Source organism: Phalacrocorax carbo, chromosome 26 (assembly GCF_963921805.1).
Source record: "Phalacrocorax carbo chromosome 26, bPhaCar2.1, whole genome shotgun sequence".
Classification (NCBI taxonomy): Eukaryota; Metazoa; Chordata; class Aves; order Suliformes; family Phalacrocoracidae; genus Phalacrocorax; species Phalacrocorax carbo.
Genome location: NC_087538.1, coordinates 4,156,578 through 4,175,556, shown reverse-complemented (window position 1 = coordinate 4,175,556; position 18,979 = coordinate 4,156,578). Strand labels below are relative to the sequence as shown.

At 62.1% G+C, this 18,979-nt stretch overlaps 3 protein-coding genes across 5 annotated transcripts; all 3 read left to right on the top strand.

Annotated features, from left to right (window-relative positions):
* Positions 1 to 207: 207 nt before the first annotated feature.
* LOC135317564 (HLA class II histocompatibility antigen, DM beta chain-like) lies at positions 208 to 3,541 on the top strand. Of its 2 annotated transcripts, none has more exons than XM_064473846.1 (5): positions 208 to 301; positions 438 to 719; positions 2,180 to 2,458; positions 2,537 to 2,650; positions 2,748 to 3,541. In XM_064473846.1, exons 1-5 carry the CDS (start codon positions 265 to 267, stop codon positions 3,347 to 3,349), a joined length of 1,314 nt encoding a protein of 437 aa, XP_064329916.1. In that variant the 5' UTR covers positions 208 to 264; the 3' UTR covers positions 3,350 to 3,541. The 2 variants fall into 2 exon arrangements, with proteins under 2 accessions (XP_064329916.1, XP_064329915.1); XM_064473845.1 differs by having other exon boundaries at positions 211 to 348; positions 2,748 to 3,540.
* Positions 3,542 to 3,577: 36 nt separating this feature from the next.
* Positions 3,578 to 6,812, top strand: LOC135317567 (HLA class II histocompatibility antigen, DM beta chain). Of its 2 annotated transcripts, none has more exons than XM_064473849.1 (6): positions 3,578 to 3,611; positions 5,434 to 5,715; positions 5,987 to 6,271; positions 6,354 to 6,473; positions 6,581 to 6,616; positions 6,699 to 6,812. In XM_064473849.1, exons 1-6 carry the CDS (start codon positions 3,605 to 3,607, stop codon positions 6,707 to 6,709), a joined length of 741 nt encoding a protein of 246 aa, XP_064329919.1. In that variant the 5' UTR covers positions 3,578 to 3,604; the 3' UTR covers positions 6,710 to 6,812. The 2 variants fall into 2 exon arrangements, with proteins under 2 accessions (XP_064329919.1, XP_064329918.1); XM_064473848.1 differs by lacking the exon at positions 3,578 to 3,611 and adding an exon at positions 3,815 to 3,958.
* Positions 6,813 to 7,622: 810 nt separating this feature from the next.
* LOC135317565 (class I histocompatibility antigen, F10 alpha chain-like) lies at positions 7,623 to 14,997 on the top strand. The gene is made up of 8 exons (XM_064473847.1): positions 7,623 to 7,744; positions 8,366 to 8,629; positions 10,800 to 11,075; positions 11,152 to 11,424; positions 11,507 to 11,608; positions 11,762 to 11,794; positions 12,093 to 12,125; positions 12,304 to 14,997. Exons 1-8 carry the CDS (start codon positions 7,681 to 7,683, stop codon positions 12,315 to 12,317), a joined length of 1,059 nt encoding a protein of 352 aa, XP_064329917.1. The 5' UTR covers positions 7,623 to 7,680; the 3' UTR covers positions 12,318 to 14,997.
* The last annotated feature ends 3,982 nt before the right edge of the window (positions 14,998 to 18,979 follow it).

Below are 18,979 nucleotides of genomic sequence, written 5' to 3'. Positions count from 1 at the left end.
CCCCCCCAACGAGCCATACCCAACACGCGTGCCTCGGTTTCCCCACTGCGAAGGGGCACTCGGGATTCCTGCAGTGCCAAGCCCAGCCCTGGGCAGAGTCCAGCCCTGCGCCACCCATCGCCCGTGACGAAGGGTGCCGGGGCCAAATCCCTGGGGACAAGCCCGGAGGAGGAGGAGGAGGAGGAGGAGGAGGAGGAGGAGGAGGAGGAGGAGGAGGAGGAGGAGGAAGGAGCTGGCTGGCAGCAGGGTGGAAGGCAGGGTGCCATGAGGACCGGACACACCGGCACCCACCGCCAGCCATGTGGGTGCTGGGGGCGCTGGGGCTGGCGCTGAGCTGCCAGGGGGCAGGTGGGATATGGGGGGACACAGGGGTGCAGCGGGTGGGTGGGGGGGTCCAAACCCTGGGGACCACGGCCACCCCCGTGTCCCCCTCGTAGGCGCCTTCCTGGTGCACGTGGCCAGCTCCTGCCCGCTGGCGGCCAACGGCTCCCTGCTGGATTTTGAGTTCACCCTCATCTTCAACAAGAACCCGCTGGTCTGCTACGACCCCGACGCCCGGCGCTTCAACGCCTGCGACTGGGGGCTGCTCCGCGACGTCGCCGGCCTGGTGGCCTCCGCCCTCAACAACGGCACCGCCTGGGTGGAGCGCGCCGAGGCCCGGCGCCAGGCTTGCCGCGACCTGGCCCCCCACTTCTGGGCCTCCGCGGCGATGCGGCAGAGTGAGCCCTGCGGCGCGTTGCACGGGGCGTTGCACGAGGTGTTGCACGGGGCACTGCGCGCGGCGCGTTGTGCGGCGCGTTACGCAAGGTGTTGGGTGGGGAATGCATGGGGAGGCTGCACGGGGACGTTGCACGGGGATGTTGCACAGGGATGTTGCACGGGGCGTTGCACAGGGACGTTGCACGGGGATGTTGCACAGGGCGTTGCACGGGGCGTTGCACAGGGGCGTTGCATGGGGCGTTGCACAGGGACGTTGCACGGGGATGTTGCACAGGGCGTTGCACGGGGCGTTGCACAGGGATGTCGCACAGAGACGTCGCACAGGGACGCCACATGGGGACATTGCTCAGGGCATTGAACGGGATGTTGTGTGGGCCAGTGCACGGGGACGTTGCAGAGGGTCTTGTAGGGCCATTGTGTGGGCATGCACATGGGGACGTTGCACGGGGCATTGGACGGGACGTTGCACAGGGATGTTGCACGGGGCATTGCATGGGGCGTTGCACGGGGACGTTGCACGGGGACATTGCACGGGGCATTGGATGGGACGTTGCACGGGGACGTTGGACAGGGACATTGCACGGGGCATTGGACGGGACGTTGCACGGGGACGTTGCACGGGGACGTTGCACGGGGCATTGGACGGGATGTTGCACGGGGACGTTGCACGGGACATTGGACGGGATGTTGCACGGGGACGTTGCACGGGGACGTTGCACAGGGACGTTGCACGGGGGACGTTGCACGGGGCATTGGACGGGATGTTGCACGGGGACGTTGCACAGGGGCATTGCACGGGACATTGGACGGGACGTTGCACGGGGCATTGCACGGGGACGTTGCACGGGGCATTGGACGGGGCGTTGCACGGGGACGTTGCACGGGGACGTTGCACGGGGCATTGGACGGGGCGTTGCACGGGGACGTTGCACGGGGACGTTGCACGGGGCATTGGACGGGATGTTGCACGGGGACGTTGCACGGGGACGTTGCACGGGGCATTGGACGGGACGTTGCACGGGGACGTTGCACAGGGACGTTGCACAGGGACGTTGCACGGGGCATTGGACGGGACGTTGCACGGGGACGTTGCACGGGGACGTTGCACGGGGCATTGGACGGGATGTTGCACGGGGACGTTGCACAGGGACGTTGCACGGGGACGTTGCACGGGGCGTTGGACGGGAACGTTGCACGGGGACGTTGCACGGGGACGTTGCACGGGGCATTGGACGGGATGTTGCACGGGGACGTTGCACGGGGACGTTGCACAGGGACGTTGCGTGGGACATCGAATGGGACCTTGCACGGGGACGTCGCATGGGGAACACACAACTACGTTGCACGGGGACACGCATGGGACGTCGCACGGGGCGTCACACCAGCCACCGCACAGGACACGACATGGGGCGGGGGCAGGGGTCCATCCCCAGCACTGACTGTCCCTTCCCTGCCCCAGCGCCGCCCCAAGTCCGCATCACGACCGTCCCCCTCCCCAACACCCCCGACGCCGTCCTCCTCACCTGCCACATCTGGGGCTTCTACCCCCCCGAGGTGACGGTCCTTTGGCTGCACAACGGGGACGCGGTGGCCGCTGGGGACACGGCCAAGGTGCTGCCCAACGGCGACTGGACCTACCGGACGCAGGTGACCCTGACGGTCACCCCCAAGGCTGGGGACACCTTCACGTGCTCGGTGCAGCACGCCGGCCTGGACCGACCCCTCCGGGAGCACTGGGGTGAGCGCGGGTGACGGGGACGTGGCACCCGGACGCCTGGGTCCCCGGTGGCTCGGCACAGCTCCTCTGTCCCCGCAGGTCCCGGCTTGTCCCCAGGGTTGAGGGTGAAGGTGGCGGTGGCGGCAGTGGTAATGACCCTGGGGCTCGCGGTCTTCGCTGCCGGCACCTTCAGCTACTGCCGCCAGGCTCCGGGTGAGGGGCACGCGTGGGGACACGTGTGAGGCACGTGGGGGACACGGCACCCACTGGAATTAGGGGTGTCCCTAATTTGTCGTCTTATGTCTGCCAGGTCCTGCTCCTGGTCCTGGATGTGATCCCAGTCCTGGTCCTGGTTCATGTCCTGGTCCTGGTCCTGGATCTGGTCCCAATTCTGGTTCTGGTTCTAGTCCTGGTCCTGGTCCCAGTCCTGGTCCTGGATCTGGTCCTAGTCCTGGTCCTGGTCCTGGTCCTGGTCCTGGATCTGGTCCCAGTTCTGGTTCTGGTTCATGTCCTGGTCCTGGATCTGGTCCCAATTCTGGTTCTGGTCCTGGGCCTAGTCCCAGTCCTGGGCCTGGTCCTGGATCTGGTCCCAGTCCTGGTCCTGGTCCTGGTCCTGGTCCTGGATCTGGTCCCAGTTCTGGTTCTGGTTCATGTCCTGGTCCTGGATCTGGTCCCAATTCTGGTTCTGGTCCTGGGCCTAGTCCCAGTCCTGGTCCTGGTCCTGGTCCTGGATATGGTCCCAGTCCTGGTCCTGGTTCTGGTCCTGGTCCTGGATCTGGTCCCAGTCCCGGTCCTGGTCCTGGTCCTGGATATGGTCCCAGTCCTGGTCCTGGATCTGGTCCCAGTCCCGGTCCTGGTCCCCATCCTGGTCCCTCCATGGCCATGTGTCACCACACAGAGACCAAACTCTGAGCTCCCAGCCCCGGGGCAGAGCCCCCCCCATTTTGGGGGGGGACCCCCCAACTCCCTCCCAAGTAAAACCATTTGGATCCCCTTCCCTGAGTGCCTTTGTCCACGGTGACCACTCTCGGATGGGTGGGGGGAGGTTCCCAGTGCTCCCAGTTTGGAGGCAGAAGGGTTACTGGGAGCGGGGGGAGGGGTTAGCGCTACACACGGAAGAGGTTTTGGAGGAGGGGGACACGGACCCCTGGGGTGGAGCCAGCCCGGATGCCTGGTTTGGGGGTGGGGGGGTGGGTGTCACAGCAGGGGGATGTGCCCCCCCGGCATGGGGGTGGCAGCGTGGGGACAAAGCGGGGTGACACCCGGCCGCCACGCTATGTCCCGGCGGTGGCGGCCGCCCGGGCGTCCTGCTCTGGCAACTGGTGACGCCTGTCCCGCGCTGGCCCGCATTGGGTGCCTGATGTGTCCCCCCCTCCCCCTCCCCGGGGTGGGGTATGGGGTGCCGGCGCCGGGCTGTGGGGTGCAGGCGGGTGGCCGGGGGGCAAAGCATGGCTGGACACCCCCGGGCCCACCCCACCGTGCTGGTGCTGCTGGGCCTGGCCCTGGGTGCCCGGGGGGCAGGTGGGGCCGTGGATCGGGGCGGGGGGGGGGGGATGGGGACCCTGGGGGTGATCGCCGGGGGGGCTTCAACCTGTGGGACCTTGGGAGGGGGTTGGGGGGGCTTAGCCCCATGGGACAGTGGGGACAGTTTGGGGGGGCTCTGCCCCTGTGGGACCCTGGGAGGGGGTTGGGGGGGCTTAGCCCCATGGGACCCCAGGGACAGTTTGGGGAGGGTTCTGCCCCATGGGACTGTGGGGACAGATTGGAGGGACTCTGCCCCTGTGGGGCCCTGGGAGGGGGTTGGGGGGGCTCAGCCCCATGGGACTCGGGGTGGTTTGGGGGGTTTCTGCCCCAGGGGACTGTGGGGACAGTTTGGGGGGTTTCTGACCTATGGGGCCGCGGGGACAGTTTAGGGGGGGCTCTGCTCCATGGGACCCTGGGACGGTCTGGGGAGGCTCAGCCCTGCGGGACCCCAGGGCTGCTTGGGGGGGGCTCATCCCCACTAGGACCCCAGGGATGGTTTGGGGGGCCTCAGCCCCATGGGACTCTGGGGACAGTCTAGGGGGGCTCAGCCCTGTGGGACCCTGGGGATAGTTTGGGGGTGCTCAGCCCTGCAGAACCCTGGGGGCTTGGGGAACTTAGTCCCATGGGACCCCAGGGGTGAATTGGGGGGGGTCAGCTCTATGGGACCTGAGGGATGAGTTGGGGGGAGCTCAGCCCTGTGGGATCCTGCGGATGGTTTGGGGGGGGCTCAGCCATGCAGGACCCCAGGAGTAGTTTGGGGTGCTCTGCAGGACCCCAGGGACAGTCTTGGCGCTCTCAGTCCCATAGGCGCCCCAGCGACAGTCGTGGGGGGGGGGTGTCTGCCCCTGGTTTGGTGGGGGGTGTCTGTCTCTGTCCCAAGGCTGCTGGGTGACCCCGTGGGGAAGGCTTGGGGGTGGGGTGGGGCTAACAATGACGTTGGGTTGATGGGTGACCCCCATGGGGGCCCCAGGACACTTTGGAGGGGGTTCGGGATTGACCCAAATGGGGGCCAGGATGGGGGGGAACACGGTGGGGAGGGATACGGGGGACAGCTGGGGACAAGGGTCCCCATAGGTGGGAGCAGAGAGATGGATGGAGATGGGCAGAGGGATGGGGATGGGTGGAGGGATGGAAGGATGGGGACAGGTGAGCAGTAGGTGAAGAGATGGAGATGGATGGAGGGATGAAGGAAGGCTGGGGTTGGATGGAAGGAGAAGGACAGATGGAGGGATGGAGTCAGCTGGGGAACAGACAGGGATGGGGATGGATGGGAAGGTGGAAATGAGATGGATGGAGGGATGGGGAGGGGTGGAGATGGACAGAGACAGATGGGGATGGATAGAGATGGATGGGGAAGCATAGAGAGAGATGGGGATGGATAGAGGGATGGGGACAGGCAGACATGGGTAGAGACATGGGGATGGACAAAGGCACGCCAGGAGATGCCACTTACCCCCGTGTCCCCCTCGTAGGCGCCTTCCTGGTGCACGTGGCCAGCTCCTGCCCGCTGGCGGCCAACGGCTCCCTGCTGGATTTTGAGTTCACCCTCATCTTCAACAAGAACCCGCTGGTCTGCTACGACCCCGACGCCCGGCGCTTCGTCCCCTGCGACTGGGGGCTGCTCCGCGACGTCGCCGGCCTGGTGGCCTCCACCCTCAACAACGGCACCGCCTGGGTGGAGCGCGCCGAGGCCCGGCGCCAGGCTTGCCGCGACCTGGCCCCCCACTTCTGGGCCTCCGCGGCGATGCGGCAGAGTGAGCCCTGCGGCGCGCAGGGGCTTGGCACGGGGGGATGGGGCGGCAGCGCTGCACAGGGGCACTGTGCGCGGGGGCTTTGCACGGGGACGTGGGGTAGGGTGTTGTGTGGGGTGTCGCACAGGGGTGACGCGTGAGGAGGTTGCGTGGGGTGATGCGCAGGGGCAATGCATTGCATGGGGATGTTGCATGGGGGACATCGCCTGGGGGCATCACCCAGGGTGGGGAGGGGGCTCACCCCAGTGCTGACCGTCCCCTCTCCCTGCTCCAGCGCCACCTCAAGCCCGCATCATCTCCACTGAGACGAGAAACGCCCGGGCACCCATCCTCCTCACCTGCCACGTCTGGGGCTTCTATCCCCCCGAGGTGACTGTCATCTGGCTGCACAACGGGGACATCGTGGACCCTGATGACCACTCCCCCATCTCTGCCATCCCCAATGGTGACTGGACCTACCAGACGCAAGTGACCTTGATGGTGGCCCCGGTGGCTGGGGACACCTTCACGTGCTCGGTGCAACACGTCAGCCTGGTGCATCCCCTCCTGGAGGACTGGGGTGAGTTGGGGTGGGGGAGGACACCCACCCAGACGCCTGGGTCCCTGCCACGTTGCTGCTCACCCCCACTTTGCCCCTGCAGGCCCCAGCTTGTCCCCAGGGTTGACGTTGAAGGTGGCTGCAGCCACCGTGGTGATGGCGTTGGGCCTCAGCTTCTTCATCGCCGGCGTCTATCACTACTGGAAGAGGCCACCGGCACCGGGTGAGCGGTCGAGGAGGGACAGGGCTGGGGACAGTAGACTGGGGGGGACAGGGACAGTGGTCTGGGGTGACATGGACCCTCCTCACCCCCTCTACTCCCTCTCGCAGGTTACACTCCCCTCCCCGGAGACAACTACCCCGCAGGTAATGGCACATCCAGCCCGTCCCCATCTCCTGCTCCCAAGGGGCACGTCACCCCTTCTGCCACACCATGTCCCCCACCCAGGCAGCATCTGAGGACCCCCAGGACAGTGACCTCCCGGCGCCGACGGTCCCCCCCCACGGCCCTGTCACCCCGGGGTGCCGCTGCAGCGCCGACAATAAAGATGCTCCGTGGCGATGGGGTGGTTTCATACGGGGGCTCCCGCGTCGTTCCACCGAGGGGACGAGCTGCGGGGACACACACGCACACGGCGTGGCACAAGCGATGACGTGTGCGCCGGGCACGAGAGATGCCGGACACAGCGATGCCGGGCACCAGGAATGCCGGGGATGAGCAATGTCGTGCACCGGGCACAAGTGATGGCAGGTGTGAGCAACGCCGGGCACGAGGCACATGGTGCACAGGGCACGAGGGATCTGTGGGCACGGGGGACAATGTGAGGCGTGAGGTGCCGGGCAGGAGCAATGCCAGGCACGAGCGACGCTGGGCTGAGGGACACCGGGCACGACAGACACCTCCCGCAAGGTCCGGGCATGCCTGCACTCCCCAGGATTATTTTACCGTTTTCCCAGCTTTTTCACCCATAAAAGCCCAGGGTGGCAAAGCCGGGGTGGGGGGTGCGGAGATCCGTGGGGCGCCGGACGCCGGGGTCCCCCCCCAACCCGGGAAAGGGGACAACACCAGGGCCGGGGTGGGGGTGGGGCTGCAGCTTGGGGCGTCCCAGGGGTGACCCCGGGCTGGGGGGTGCGGGGGGGGGTGTCTTTGAGCCTGGGGGGGGCGGGGGGGGTTGAGAGCTGGACGGTCCCGGGGGTGCGGGGTGGCAAGGAGGGGGTCCCGGGGTCCCGAGGGTCCCGGCACCGCCCCCCCGCCCGCGCTGCCTCCGCCTTTCGCTTTCGCTTTCGCGCCTCCCAACCTGCCGAGCCGGGATCTGCCCGGCGACCGGTGACGTCCGACGCGCCTCGGGCCGCCATTGGCGGGCGGGCGGCGGAGGCGCCAATCGCGACGAGGGGCGGGGCTTGCGGCGGGGCCGGAGCGGCGCGGCGCGATGGAGCGGGGCCGGGCGCTGGGCCTGGGGCTGCTGCTGGGGGTCCTCGTTGGGGCGGCGAGCGGTGAGCGCGGGCGGGGACCCGGGAGCGCCCCCGGGCACCGGGACACCCCTGTACCCCCTTTTCCGGGCACCGGGACCCCCCCCCCCCGCCCCCCCTCCATTCCTCCGCCCCCACCGAACTCCCTTGCCTGGGCATAGGGAACCTCCCCCGGGCACACGGACCCCCCCATCCCCCTCCCCATATACCGGGTACCCCCTCGGAACACCCACCTCACCATCACCGGCGAGTCCCCCTTCCTGGAGTCCCCCCTGCCTCCCACTTTTCCCGGTCCCTTTCCTGGTCCCCCGGACCATCCCCCGGGTCTGCTTTCCTTGACTCCGGGACCCCCCCCCCGACCCCCTTTCCCGTGCATCCCGCGTCCCCCACCCCGCCAGACCCGGGAGCACCTGGGCTTCCCTTCCCGCCCCCTGGACCCCTCACCCATCCACACCTTGCTCCCCGACAACCCCCACCAGTCCCATCCCCCTCGAGCTTTCCCCCGCTCCCCCCATCTGTTCCCCTGGGCCCCTCACCCAGCCTCACTCTCCATCCCTGCACATGGACACCCTCACCCCCTCAACCCTGTCCCTCCACAAGCCCCGCTGCCCCCCACCTCTCACCGCCCCCACCGTGTCCCCACAGGGCTCCATTCCCTGCGCTACTTCTATGTTGGGGTGTCGGAGCCCAGCCCGGGGTTACCCCATTTCACGATCGTGGAATACATGGACCAGAACCCCTTTGCACGCTACGACAGCGAGATGGGGCACGTGGAGCCCAAGGCGCACTGGATAGCGGCCAACATGGATCAGCAGTTCTGGGAGAGCCGGACCAAGACCGCCCAGCGCTATGAGCAGAAGCACCGGGTGTACCTGGACATCCTGTGGCGCCGCTACAACCAGAGCGGGGGTGAGCGCGGGCTGGGCTGGGGCAGGACTCCGTGGGATGGGAGACTTCCCAACCCACCCCCAGTAGAATCGCAGAATTGTTAAGGTTGGAAAAGATGTCTAGGATCATCAAGTCCAACTGTCAACCCAACAGTACCATGTCTCCTAAACCATGTCCCCAAGGGCCATGTGTAAATATTTTTTGAACCCCCCCAGGGACGGTGACTCCCCCACCTCTCTGGGCAGCCTGTGCCAGGGCCTGACCGCTCTGGCAGGGAAGACATTTCCCTCATCTCCAACCTAAACCTCCCCTGACCCAGAGCGGGGCTGTTTCCCTCGTCCTGTCACTGGTGACTTGGGAGCAGAGACCAGCCCCCCCCTCACTCCAGCCCCTCTCAGGGGGCTGCAGAGAGCGAGAAGGGCTCCCCTCAGCCCCCTCTTCTCCAGGCTAAACCCCCCCAGCCCCCCCAGCCGCCCCCCAGCACACTTGTGCTCCAGACCCTGCCCCAGCCCCGCTGCCCTTCTCTGGACACGCTCCAGCCCCTCCAGGCCCTTCTTGTCCCGAGGGGCCCAAACCTGAGCCCAGCATTCGAGGTGGGGCCTCCCCAGGGCCGAGCACAGGGGCCCCATCCCTGCCCGGCCCCTGCTGGCCACACCAGTGCTGACACAAGCCCGGGGGCTGGTGGCCTCCTTGGCCACCCGGGCACTGCTGGCTCATGCCCAGCCGGCTGTCAGCCAGCACCCCCAGGGCCTTCTCCGCCGGGCACTTCCCAGCCCCTCTGCCCCAGGCCTGGGGCGCTGCCTGGGGTTGGTGTGACCCAAGGGCAGGGCCCGGCACTGGGCCTTGTTAAACCTCACCCAGCTGAGCTCGGCCCATGGATCCAGCCTGTCCAGGTCCCTCTGTAGGGCCTTCCTGCCCTCCAGCAGATCGACGCTCCCATCCAACCTGGTGTCATCTACAAACTGGTGCACTGAATCTCCTCATCCAGATCACTGATAAAGATATTAAACAGCACTGAGCCCTGGGAACCCCACTCATGACCGGCCACCACCTGGATTTAGCTCCAGTCACCACAACTCTGGGCTCAGCCATCCAGCCTGTTTGTTCCCCAGCAAAGAGTCCACCCGTCCAAGCCACGAGCCGCCAGCTTCTCCAGGAGGATGCTGTGGGAGACAGTGTCAAAGGCTTTGCTAAAGTCCTGTTAGACACATCCGCAGCCTTTCCCTCACCCACCAGGTGGGTCACCCTGTCACAGAAGGAGATCGTGCTGGTCAGGCGGGACCTGCCTTTCCTGAAGCAGTCCTGGCTGGGCCGGATCCCCTCGTTGTCCTGCCCTTGCCTGGTGAGCTCACTCAAGATGAACCACTCCATGACCTTCCCTGGTACCGAGGTCAGGCTGACGGGCCTGTAGTTCCCCAGATCCTCCTTCCGACAATTCTTGCAGATGGGTGTCACATCGGCAAGCCTCTAACTGTCTGGGATGTCCCCTGTTAACCAGGCCTGATGGTAAATGATGGAGAGTGGCTTGGTGAGCTCCTCCAAAGGCCCTGCCCTCCCCTCGCTACTGTCCAGGCTTGTGCCGGCCCTTCCCTGCCTGGTGTCGTTGTCAGAGGGCTCCCAGCCACCCTGTCCCCCAGTGTGAGGGGTCCCGCCTGCCCTGTCGCAGCCCCACAGTGCTTGGGGTCTCCACTGCCAGAGCCAGGGGGCCTGGGGGGTTTCTGGCCAACCCAGCCCAGCACATCCCCCTGCACCAGGGCCTGTCACCTCATCCCCAGACTGGGAGGCTCCTGGCTGCCCCGTGCCAGCCACTTGCCATCGCCACAGCTGTTGAGACCCCCAGAAGCAGAGGCTCTCCCAGCCCCTTGCCCCTCCCCATGGTGCTCAGGCCCCCAAGGCAGAGCCAGAGCAGCTTCCCCCACCCCATCCTGTCTCCTTGTCCCACCCCCAGCATTGGGGACCCATCCCAGCCCCTTGCTGTCACAGGCTGCCGTGGGGCCGGGTGCCAGCCCAGGTGTGCCCTGGGTGCAGGGGGTCTGCATCACGGCTTTAGGTGACACCCCGAGCTCTGGTGCCGTGACCAATCCCCCCCAGAGCTTGCTCAGGGCTGGAGTGGGGGTGCTGCTGGGGGTCTGTTCCCCACTGAAGGCCCAGGGCTGCAGCAGCCCCTCAGCCCCATCTGGTTGTGTTTCAGGGACTCACACGTGGCAGCGCATGGCCGGCTGTGACCTCCTGGAGGACGGTAGCACCAGGGGGTTTTATCAGGAAGCCTACGACGGGAGGGACTTCATTGCCTTCGACATGAACACGATGACGTTCACCGCAGCGGACGTGGGGGCCCAGATTATCAAGAGGAAGTGGGAGGAGGACGGGACTGTTGCTGAGCGGCACAAGCACTACCTAGAGAACGACTGCATCGAGGCGCTGAGGAAGTACGTGAGCTACGGACGGGCCGTGCTGGAGAGGAAAGGTGAGGGCGAGACAGGGACCCTGGGACTGGGTGCTGCGGGTGCGGGTGCTGACCCTCACTGCCACCCCCTCCCCAGAGCCCCCCACGGTCCGAGTGTCGGGGAAGGAGGCCCAGGGGATCCTGACCCTGCACTGCCGCGCTTACGGCTTCTACCCGCGGCCCATCGCCATCAGCTGGCTGAAGGACGGCGAGGTCAGGGACGCGGAGACCGAGTGGGGCAGCGTCGCGCCCAACAGCGACGGCACCTACTACACCTGGGCCTCTATTGAGGCGCGCCCGGAGGACAAGGACAAGTACCGGTGCCGCGTGGAACACGCCAGCCTGCTGGAGCCCGGCCTCTTTGCGTGGGGTGAGCCCGGTGGCCTTGGGCACGTGGAGCGGTGGGCTGGGGTGGGTCCCCTTCCCCTCCTCACGACCCTCCTCTCCCCCAGAGCCGGAGTCCAAACTGCTCACCATCGTGCTGGCGGTGGCTCTTGCCATCGGGGCTGTCGCCGCCGTCATCGCTGGATTCATCATCTGGAAGTGGAAATCAGGTACAGCACCGGGGCCGGTGAGGCAGAGGGTGTGGGAGGAAGGCAGGGCCTCGGGGGCTGGGAGGCCCTGCGGGCACAAGCCGCAGTGCTCTGGGGAACCCCCGAGCTTGGTGGCAAAGCGCGGTGGGTGCTGACAGTTCTTTCTCTCTGCAGAGAAGAATAAGAAGGGCTACGACAAGGCGCCAAGTGAGTACCGGGGTCAGGTCCAGCTCCAGCCGCTGCCCAGCGCCGGGGCGGTCTCGTGGCTCTGGTTTCTGGCCGCTGCCGGCATTTCCCCATCCCCCACCCTCCCTGTGCTGCCCCTCTCTAAAGCCCCGTGGTGGGGATGTAGGGAAGAGGTTGTGTCTCCCCTCCGCTGCTCGCGGCACCATCCTCCTCTCCCAGTGGCGGCAGCGCGGCCATGGCTGCCGGGCTGCTCCTGGCACGTGCACCGTGCCCGTGGCGAGCCCGGGGCTGGCGCCTGACGGCCTTTTCTCTCTTGCAGGCACGGACGGGGGCTCTGGCAGCGCGGCCTCAGGTGCGGTGTGGGACCAGGGGGGATGGACGGGGTGACCCCAGCTCTCCCTGCTCCCCTGGGGGACCCGCAGCCGGAGCAAGAGCGGTCTGCAGGAGGGGGTCAGCAGGACCCCAGAGCAGAGAGCTGGGGAGAGGGAGGTGTCCCTGGGTGACACTGTCTCTTCCTCCCGTCCCTGCAGGGATGCCCATCTGACCGCTTGACGAGGGGCTGGCACATGGCTGGATGCGGCCCCCTGCCCGCTCCCGGCCTGGGCGCAGAGGGCTGCTGGAGGAGGCTGGGAGCTGCCTGCAGAGAGAGTTTGTCCTGCTGAGCCTGTCCACTGCTGGCCACTCTTGTGGCTCTTCTATGTGTGCGCTTATTTATTTGTATTGAAATATGTGCATGATGTGTTTATAATAGTGGTGTATAATATTTTGTATTATGTGTTTTGGGTTTGTGGTTTTTTTTAATACCGAGTTTGTAATTGATTTCTTCTGTTTCTCACTCACCCCCACCATTGAACAGACGGGGGTTGATCCAAGAGGTTGAGTGGGACACAACCAGGCAGATGACCCAAACTAAGGAGACAGATTCCAGGCTGTATGATGTGGTGCTTTAGGATAAAAACGGAAAAGAGGCAGTTGAGGGAGACCGGCCAGCATTTCTTCAGGACCTCTCTGGGTGTTGATGTCCCTGTGGTGGAGGTGGTGAGCTCTGAGGCCACGCAGACGGGCGCGGAGATGAGCATCTTCTGGTTTGAGGTCAGGCAACTGTCACTGTGACTAAATGAGGCACTTAAGTCTCAAGTAAAGTGGTTGCTCTTGTAGTGAAGGAGCCACAGTGGAAGCGGAGGCTGTCTTGGCCAATAAAAGAAGCAGCAGCTCCTCCTGAGATGGGGCAGAGGCAGGAACGACCCAGTCCCTATCCCTGACCTGGCTGTGATAGAGGGAATGGTTTTGTCCATCAGCCAGGCGAAGACGTTTGCTCCGTGGTTGCCCCGATGCCAGGATAGTGGGGCTGCCAGGCTGGAACTAGGAGGCAGGGCAGGCCAGCAGCTGGGATCCATTGCTAGGGACTGTGGGATTGACGGATCGGAAGAGGGGCAGCCACCAGCCGCCTCTGGACGTGGCTCTTCTTGAGCGTGAAGGCAAAGTATCCTGTCAAGGAAGATCTTGTAACCGAGCGAGGCAAGTGATCGGCCAGAGAGGAATGTGTCCAGTACCTGAGGGCATTGGTGGTGGTGTCGGTGGTCTACAGTGACCTGGACAATAATGGGCCTGCAAAGATGGGGCTGGCACCCAGCGCCCATGGTCGGTATGGCGGATGTTTGTACGGAGCACACCGATGAGCGCCAGCAGTCCGGTGGTGGCAGATTGGGCAGACATTGAGGCACCGAGTGTCCTTTGACTGGTCTGCCAATGCCAGCATTTCAAGGAGAACCTGCGTGGTTCTCTCTGTGTGACCGTGAGGAGGACACGAGGATCTGGGACAGTGCACCTCCCTCGGTACTGGAAGCCCCAGAATTGCAGAGAGAAGAGTGGCTGGAAAGGGACCATCCAGGAAGACGGCTGCTGCGGTTTTCTTCGAGCAGTTCCCCAGGCGCAGTAGATGGGCTGAGGATGCATCTGCTCCTTCTGATCCTGATCCAGTGGTTGTATGTCCACGTGGGGTCGAACCCCACACCCAGCACCATGGCAAGGCTGTGCCCGACCACAGCAGGACCGTAACGGTGACTAGTCCTTGCAACATAGTCTGGGCAAGAGAGACACGGGCTCCTCTGAGGGTGAAAAGGCTTCTGGTTTGCAGTTACAGGAGTCGGGTAAGGAATGCTCTGGTCAGGACGAGGGGCCCTGCCCCCGCCGGACAGGGAAAAGGGACAAGCGGATTTCATGGCCTGGCACGTGAGACCCATGGAAGTATAAGGCTGTGGTGGACACCAGTGTACAGTGACCCCTAATGGCATTGGGGTACCAGGGGAGAGGACACACAGCTGGATTTGCAGCGTGACATGGGATCCCCCAGTTGCTGAGGTGGGAGCCGAGGGGAGCCCAGCGGGAAACGGGTGGGAGAAGCGGCCGGTGTGAGGCTCCGTGTATCCTTGGCATTGACTTGGAAGTAAGATACTTCAGGGAAGTAAAGATACTGCAAGGATCTGAAGAGGCACTGGTGGGCTGCTGTAGATCATAGAGTCATAGGATATCTGAGTTGGAAGGGATCCGCAAGGATCTCTGAGTCCAGCTCCTGTCCCAGCACAGGAAAACCCTAAAATTCACACCGTGTCTCTGAGGGTGTTGTCCAAGTGCTTCTTGTATGTTGTCAGGCTTGGTGCCGTGACTGCCTTCCTGGGCCGCCTGTTCCTGGGGACCGCAATGAGTTCTCCCCTCGGCCTCCTCTTCTCCAGGCTGAACAAACCAAGCGACTGTCATGGTTTTAGCTGGGACAGAGGTAATTTTCTTCACTGCAACTGTGTGAAGTGCTTTGCTTTGGAGTTAGTATGAAAAGAACGTTGATAACACCGATGTTTTGGCAGTTGCTGGGTAGTGCTTGTACTAGTCAAGGACTTTTCCAGCTCCCCATGCTGTGCCGGGGGCACAAGGAGCCGGGAGGGGAGGGGGCACAGCCAAGAGAGCGGATTCACACTGCCCAAAGGGATATTCCATATCATGTAACGTCATGCCCAGTATGTTAACTGGGAGGAACTGGCCGGGGGAGGGAGGCAGCGATCGCGGCTCGGGGACGGGCAGCGTTGGTCGGTGGGTGGTGACCAGTTGTGTCGTTTGTGTTTCTGGTTTTTTCCCTTTTCCTTTTTATTTTATTATAATTACTTTTATTATTATCCTAATCATTATTATAATTATTATTTTTATTGTAATTATTAAATTGTTCTTATCTCAACCCACAAGTTTTGGGGTTTTTTTGTTTGTGCTCTTCCGATGCTCTCCCCCATCCCACAGGGGTGTAGGGAGTGAGCGAGCGGCTGCGTGGTATTTAGTTGCTGACTGGGGCTGAGCTGCTCCTCACAGCTTCTAAACCCTTCACCAACTTCGTGGCCCTCCTCTGGACACTTTCCAGTAGCTTTATACCCTTAATGAACTGTTGTGCCCAAAACTGCCCAGGGAACTTGAGGCGAGGCCGCCCCAGTGCGGAGCAGAGCGGGACAATCCCCTCCCTCGCCCGGCTGCGATGCAGGGCTCGGTGCCCCCCGGGGCATGGCTGGCCCTCTTGGCTGCCAGGGCATGCTGTTGGCTTCATTAGCGTTCCTTCCAGCCCTGCATCCAAGTCATTTATGAAGAGATTAAAAAATACTGGTCCTAAGATGGATCCCTGTACAACCCCGCTAGTGACTGGCCGCCAGCCCCATGTAACCCCATTTACTGTAACCCTTTGAGCCCAACCCATCAGCCCATCGGTCACCCACTGTATTACGTGTTTACTCAGCTGTGTGCTGGACATTTTGTCCAGGAGGAGACTGTGAGAGACTATCGAAAGCTCTACTGAAATCCCAAAAGCTTCCATCAACTGGCTTCCCTTGGTCAACTAGCGGGGTGACCTTGTCATAGAAGGAAATCAAATTTGTTAGTCAGGACTTTCCTCTCATGAACCCATGCTTGCTGGGACCAATGACTGTGTTGTCCCTCATGTGCTTTTCAATAACTCCCAGAATAATCTTCTCCCTAATTTTCCCAGACACAGAAATGAGACTGATGGGCCTGTAGTAACCGGGGTCATCCCTGCTGCCCTTCTTGAAGACTGGGACAACATTTGACAGCTTCCAGCCAACAGGGACCTCTCCAGATTCCAAAATGCATTGAAAAATCATTGAGAGAAGTCTCGCTATGACATCAGCCAGCTCTTTAAGTATCCTTGGATGAATCTCATCAGGCCCTGTTGACCTATGCGGATCCAGCTGGAGCAGCAAGTCCTGCACAAGCTCGAGGTTGGTTGAAGGTTTATCATTCCCGCAGCCATGGTTCACTAGCCCAGAGCTCTGGGGTCCTGAGCCCACCGTCGGTGTTGAAGACTGAGGCGAAGAAAGCATTAAATGTCCCTGCTTGTCTCTGTCCCTGTTTGGGAGGTGACCATTCTCATCAAGGAATGAGCCAATGCTGTTACTGGCTTGCCTTATGCCATTAACCTACTTAAAAAAGCCCTTTTTATTGTCCCTCACAGTACTGGCCAGCTTCAAGTCTAACTGAGCTTTGGCCATACTTATTTCCTCCCTGCAGTGGTGAACAGCATCCCCGTAGACCTCCCATGTCACCTGACATCGCTTCCACTGGCCATATACTTTCTTTTTTTCTCCTTATTTCTAGAAGAATATCCCTGCTCAGCCAAGGCGGCCTTTTGCCTGCTTGACTCCCTACACTTTGGGATTGCCTCCTCCTGCGCTCTTAGGAGGTTGTACTTAAAGAGTGACCGGCACCAATGGACCCTGGCACCTTCAAAAGCTTTTCCCAGAGGACCTTGCTAAGCAGTTCCCTGACGTCTGCCCTACTCATGTCCAGATTTGAGGTCTTGCCGGCAGCTTCCCTCCTGTCACCATAGATTTGATTGTGTGGGGGTGTTGATCTGCTGGAGGGCAGGAAGGCTCTGCAGAGGGACCTGGACAGGCTGGATCCATGGGCCGAGGCCAGTTGTGTGAGGTTTAACAAGGCCGAGTGCCGGGCCCTGCCCTTGGGTCACCCCAACCCCAGGCAGCGCCCCAGGCCTGGGGCAGAGGGGCTGGGAAGTGCCCGGCGGAGAAGGCCCTGGGGGTGCTGGCTGACAGCCGGCTGGGCATGAGCCAGCAGTGCCCGGGTGGCCAAGGAGGCCACCAGCCCCCGGGCTTGTGTCAGCACTGGTGTGGCCAGCAGGGGCCGGGCAGGGATGGGGCCCCTGTGCTCGGCCCTGGGGAGGCCCCACCTCGAATGCTGGGCTCAGGTTTGGGCCCCTCGGGACAAGAAGGGCCTTGAGGGGCTGGATGGTGACCCAGCCCCTTCCCTGGGCAGCCTGTTCCAGTGCTTGACGACTCACTCAGTCCAGAATTTTTTCTTAATGGCCAGTGTAAACCTCCCCAGCACAACTTGAGGCTGTTTCCTCTCATCCTACCTCGCTAAGGAGTGACCACATTGCAGTTACACCTTGCTCAAGGGGGTCAGCAGAGTGGAGGTGCTGCTCTCCTCTCTCTGGTGACAAGCTGTCATGGTTTTAGCTGGGAGAGAGGTAACTTTCATCACCGCAGTGGGTGCAGTGCTGTGCTTTGGAGTTAGTATGAAAACAATGCTGATAACACCGATGTTTTGGCAGTTGCTGGGTAGCGCTTGTGCTAGTCAAGGACTTTTCCAGCTCCCCATGCTGTGCCGGGGGCACAAGGAGCCGGGAGGGGAGGGGGCACAGCCAAGAGAGCGGATTCAAACTGACCAAAGGGATATTCCATATCATGTAACGTCATGCCCAGTATGTTAACTGGGAGGAACTGGCCGGGGGAGGGAGGTAGCGATCATGGCTCGGGGATGGGCAGCTTTGGTCGGTGGTTGGCGAGTACTTCTATCCTTTATGTTTTTGGGTTTTTTTCCCCTTTTTCCCTTTTTCTTTTTATTATATTATCATTATTGTTATAATAATAATAATGATCATCATTATTATTTTTATTGTAATTATTAAACTGTTCTTATCTCAACCCACATGTTGTGGTTTTTTTTCTTTTGTTCTTCCAATTCTTTCCCCCGTCCCACAGGGGTGGGGGGACTGAGCAAGAGGCTGCGTGGTGTTTAGTTGCTGACTGGGGCTGAACCACAGCAGTCCTTTTTGGCCCCCAACGTGGGGCACGTAGGGTTTCAGATAATAACAGGTGCTGGTCCCAGCATTGATTCAGCTGTTCTCGACATTACTTTTTCCAGTCTACACCATGCTGATTGTAAAGTACATGCTCAAGATTGCTCGTTTTGTGTAGTCTGCTGTGCTCTGCGGTGATTAGAGGTGTTTTGCTTGGGAGAGTTGTTATTAAAACACTGGCCTTGAGCGTTAGCGGTTACTTGGGTCTTGCATGGAAGCCAGGCTGCCACCTCATGGAGACAATCGGCAATTATACCTCCTCCTCTGAGAGGTTTTTGATGCAGGAAATACAGACTGGCACCTTAGCTACCGTCTTCTGTAAGGCCTCCTCCTTCATTACAACAACTTTTCAGTACCTTGAACAGCCTTGGGTAGTTCAGATACATCTCGTGGTATTGCTTTGGCAGGCGGTTTCGGTTCTAAGGTTAATAAACAACTTAAGAATATCATCCAGCGATCTGCCCCGGGGCTGGATAGCTATGGGAGGCAGGGCGTGTGGGATAGCATGGGGAAATGCCTGGGATGGCGGGCACCTCCACTGCTTTGGAAATTCACCCCTGAACACGTGCAGAATCCTGAAAGATTAGCAGAACAGTTGGAGGAAGCATGTTGCCACCCCGGCAATGCCAGAGAGATGCAAACCACTGCAATGTGCTGGGGCCCGGCTCAGGCCTACCCAGCCCTGTTTAACACTGCTCGGTGCACCCTAATGCCATAAAACTATACAGGGGCAGAACCCAGCTGCATTTCTGGAGTGACGGGGGGATCCCAAGAGCTAGCTGTGTTGGAGGCCGAAGTGAGCCTAACTGGGAATGAGTGGCAGAAGCACCCCATTGTGACTGGCCCAGAGGCTCCGTGCATCCTTGGCATAGACTACCTCAGGAGAGGGTATTTCAAGGACCCAAAAGGGTACAGGTGGGCTTTTGGTGTAGCTGCCTTGGAGATGGAGAGAATTAAACAGCTGTCTGCCTTGCCCGGTCTCTCGAAGGACCCTTCTGTGGTGGGGTTGTGAGGGTCACAGAACAACGGCTGCTGATCGCCACCACAACAGTGCACCGGCG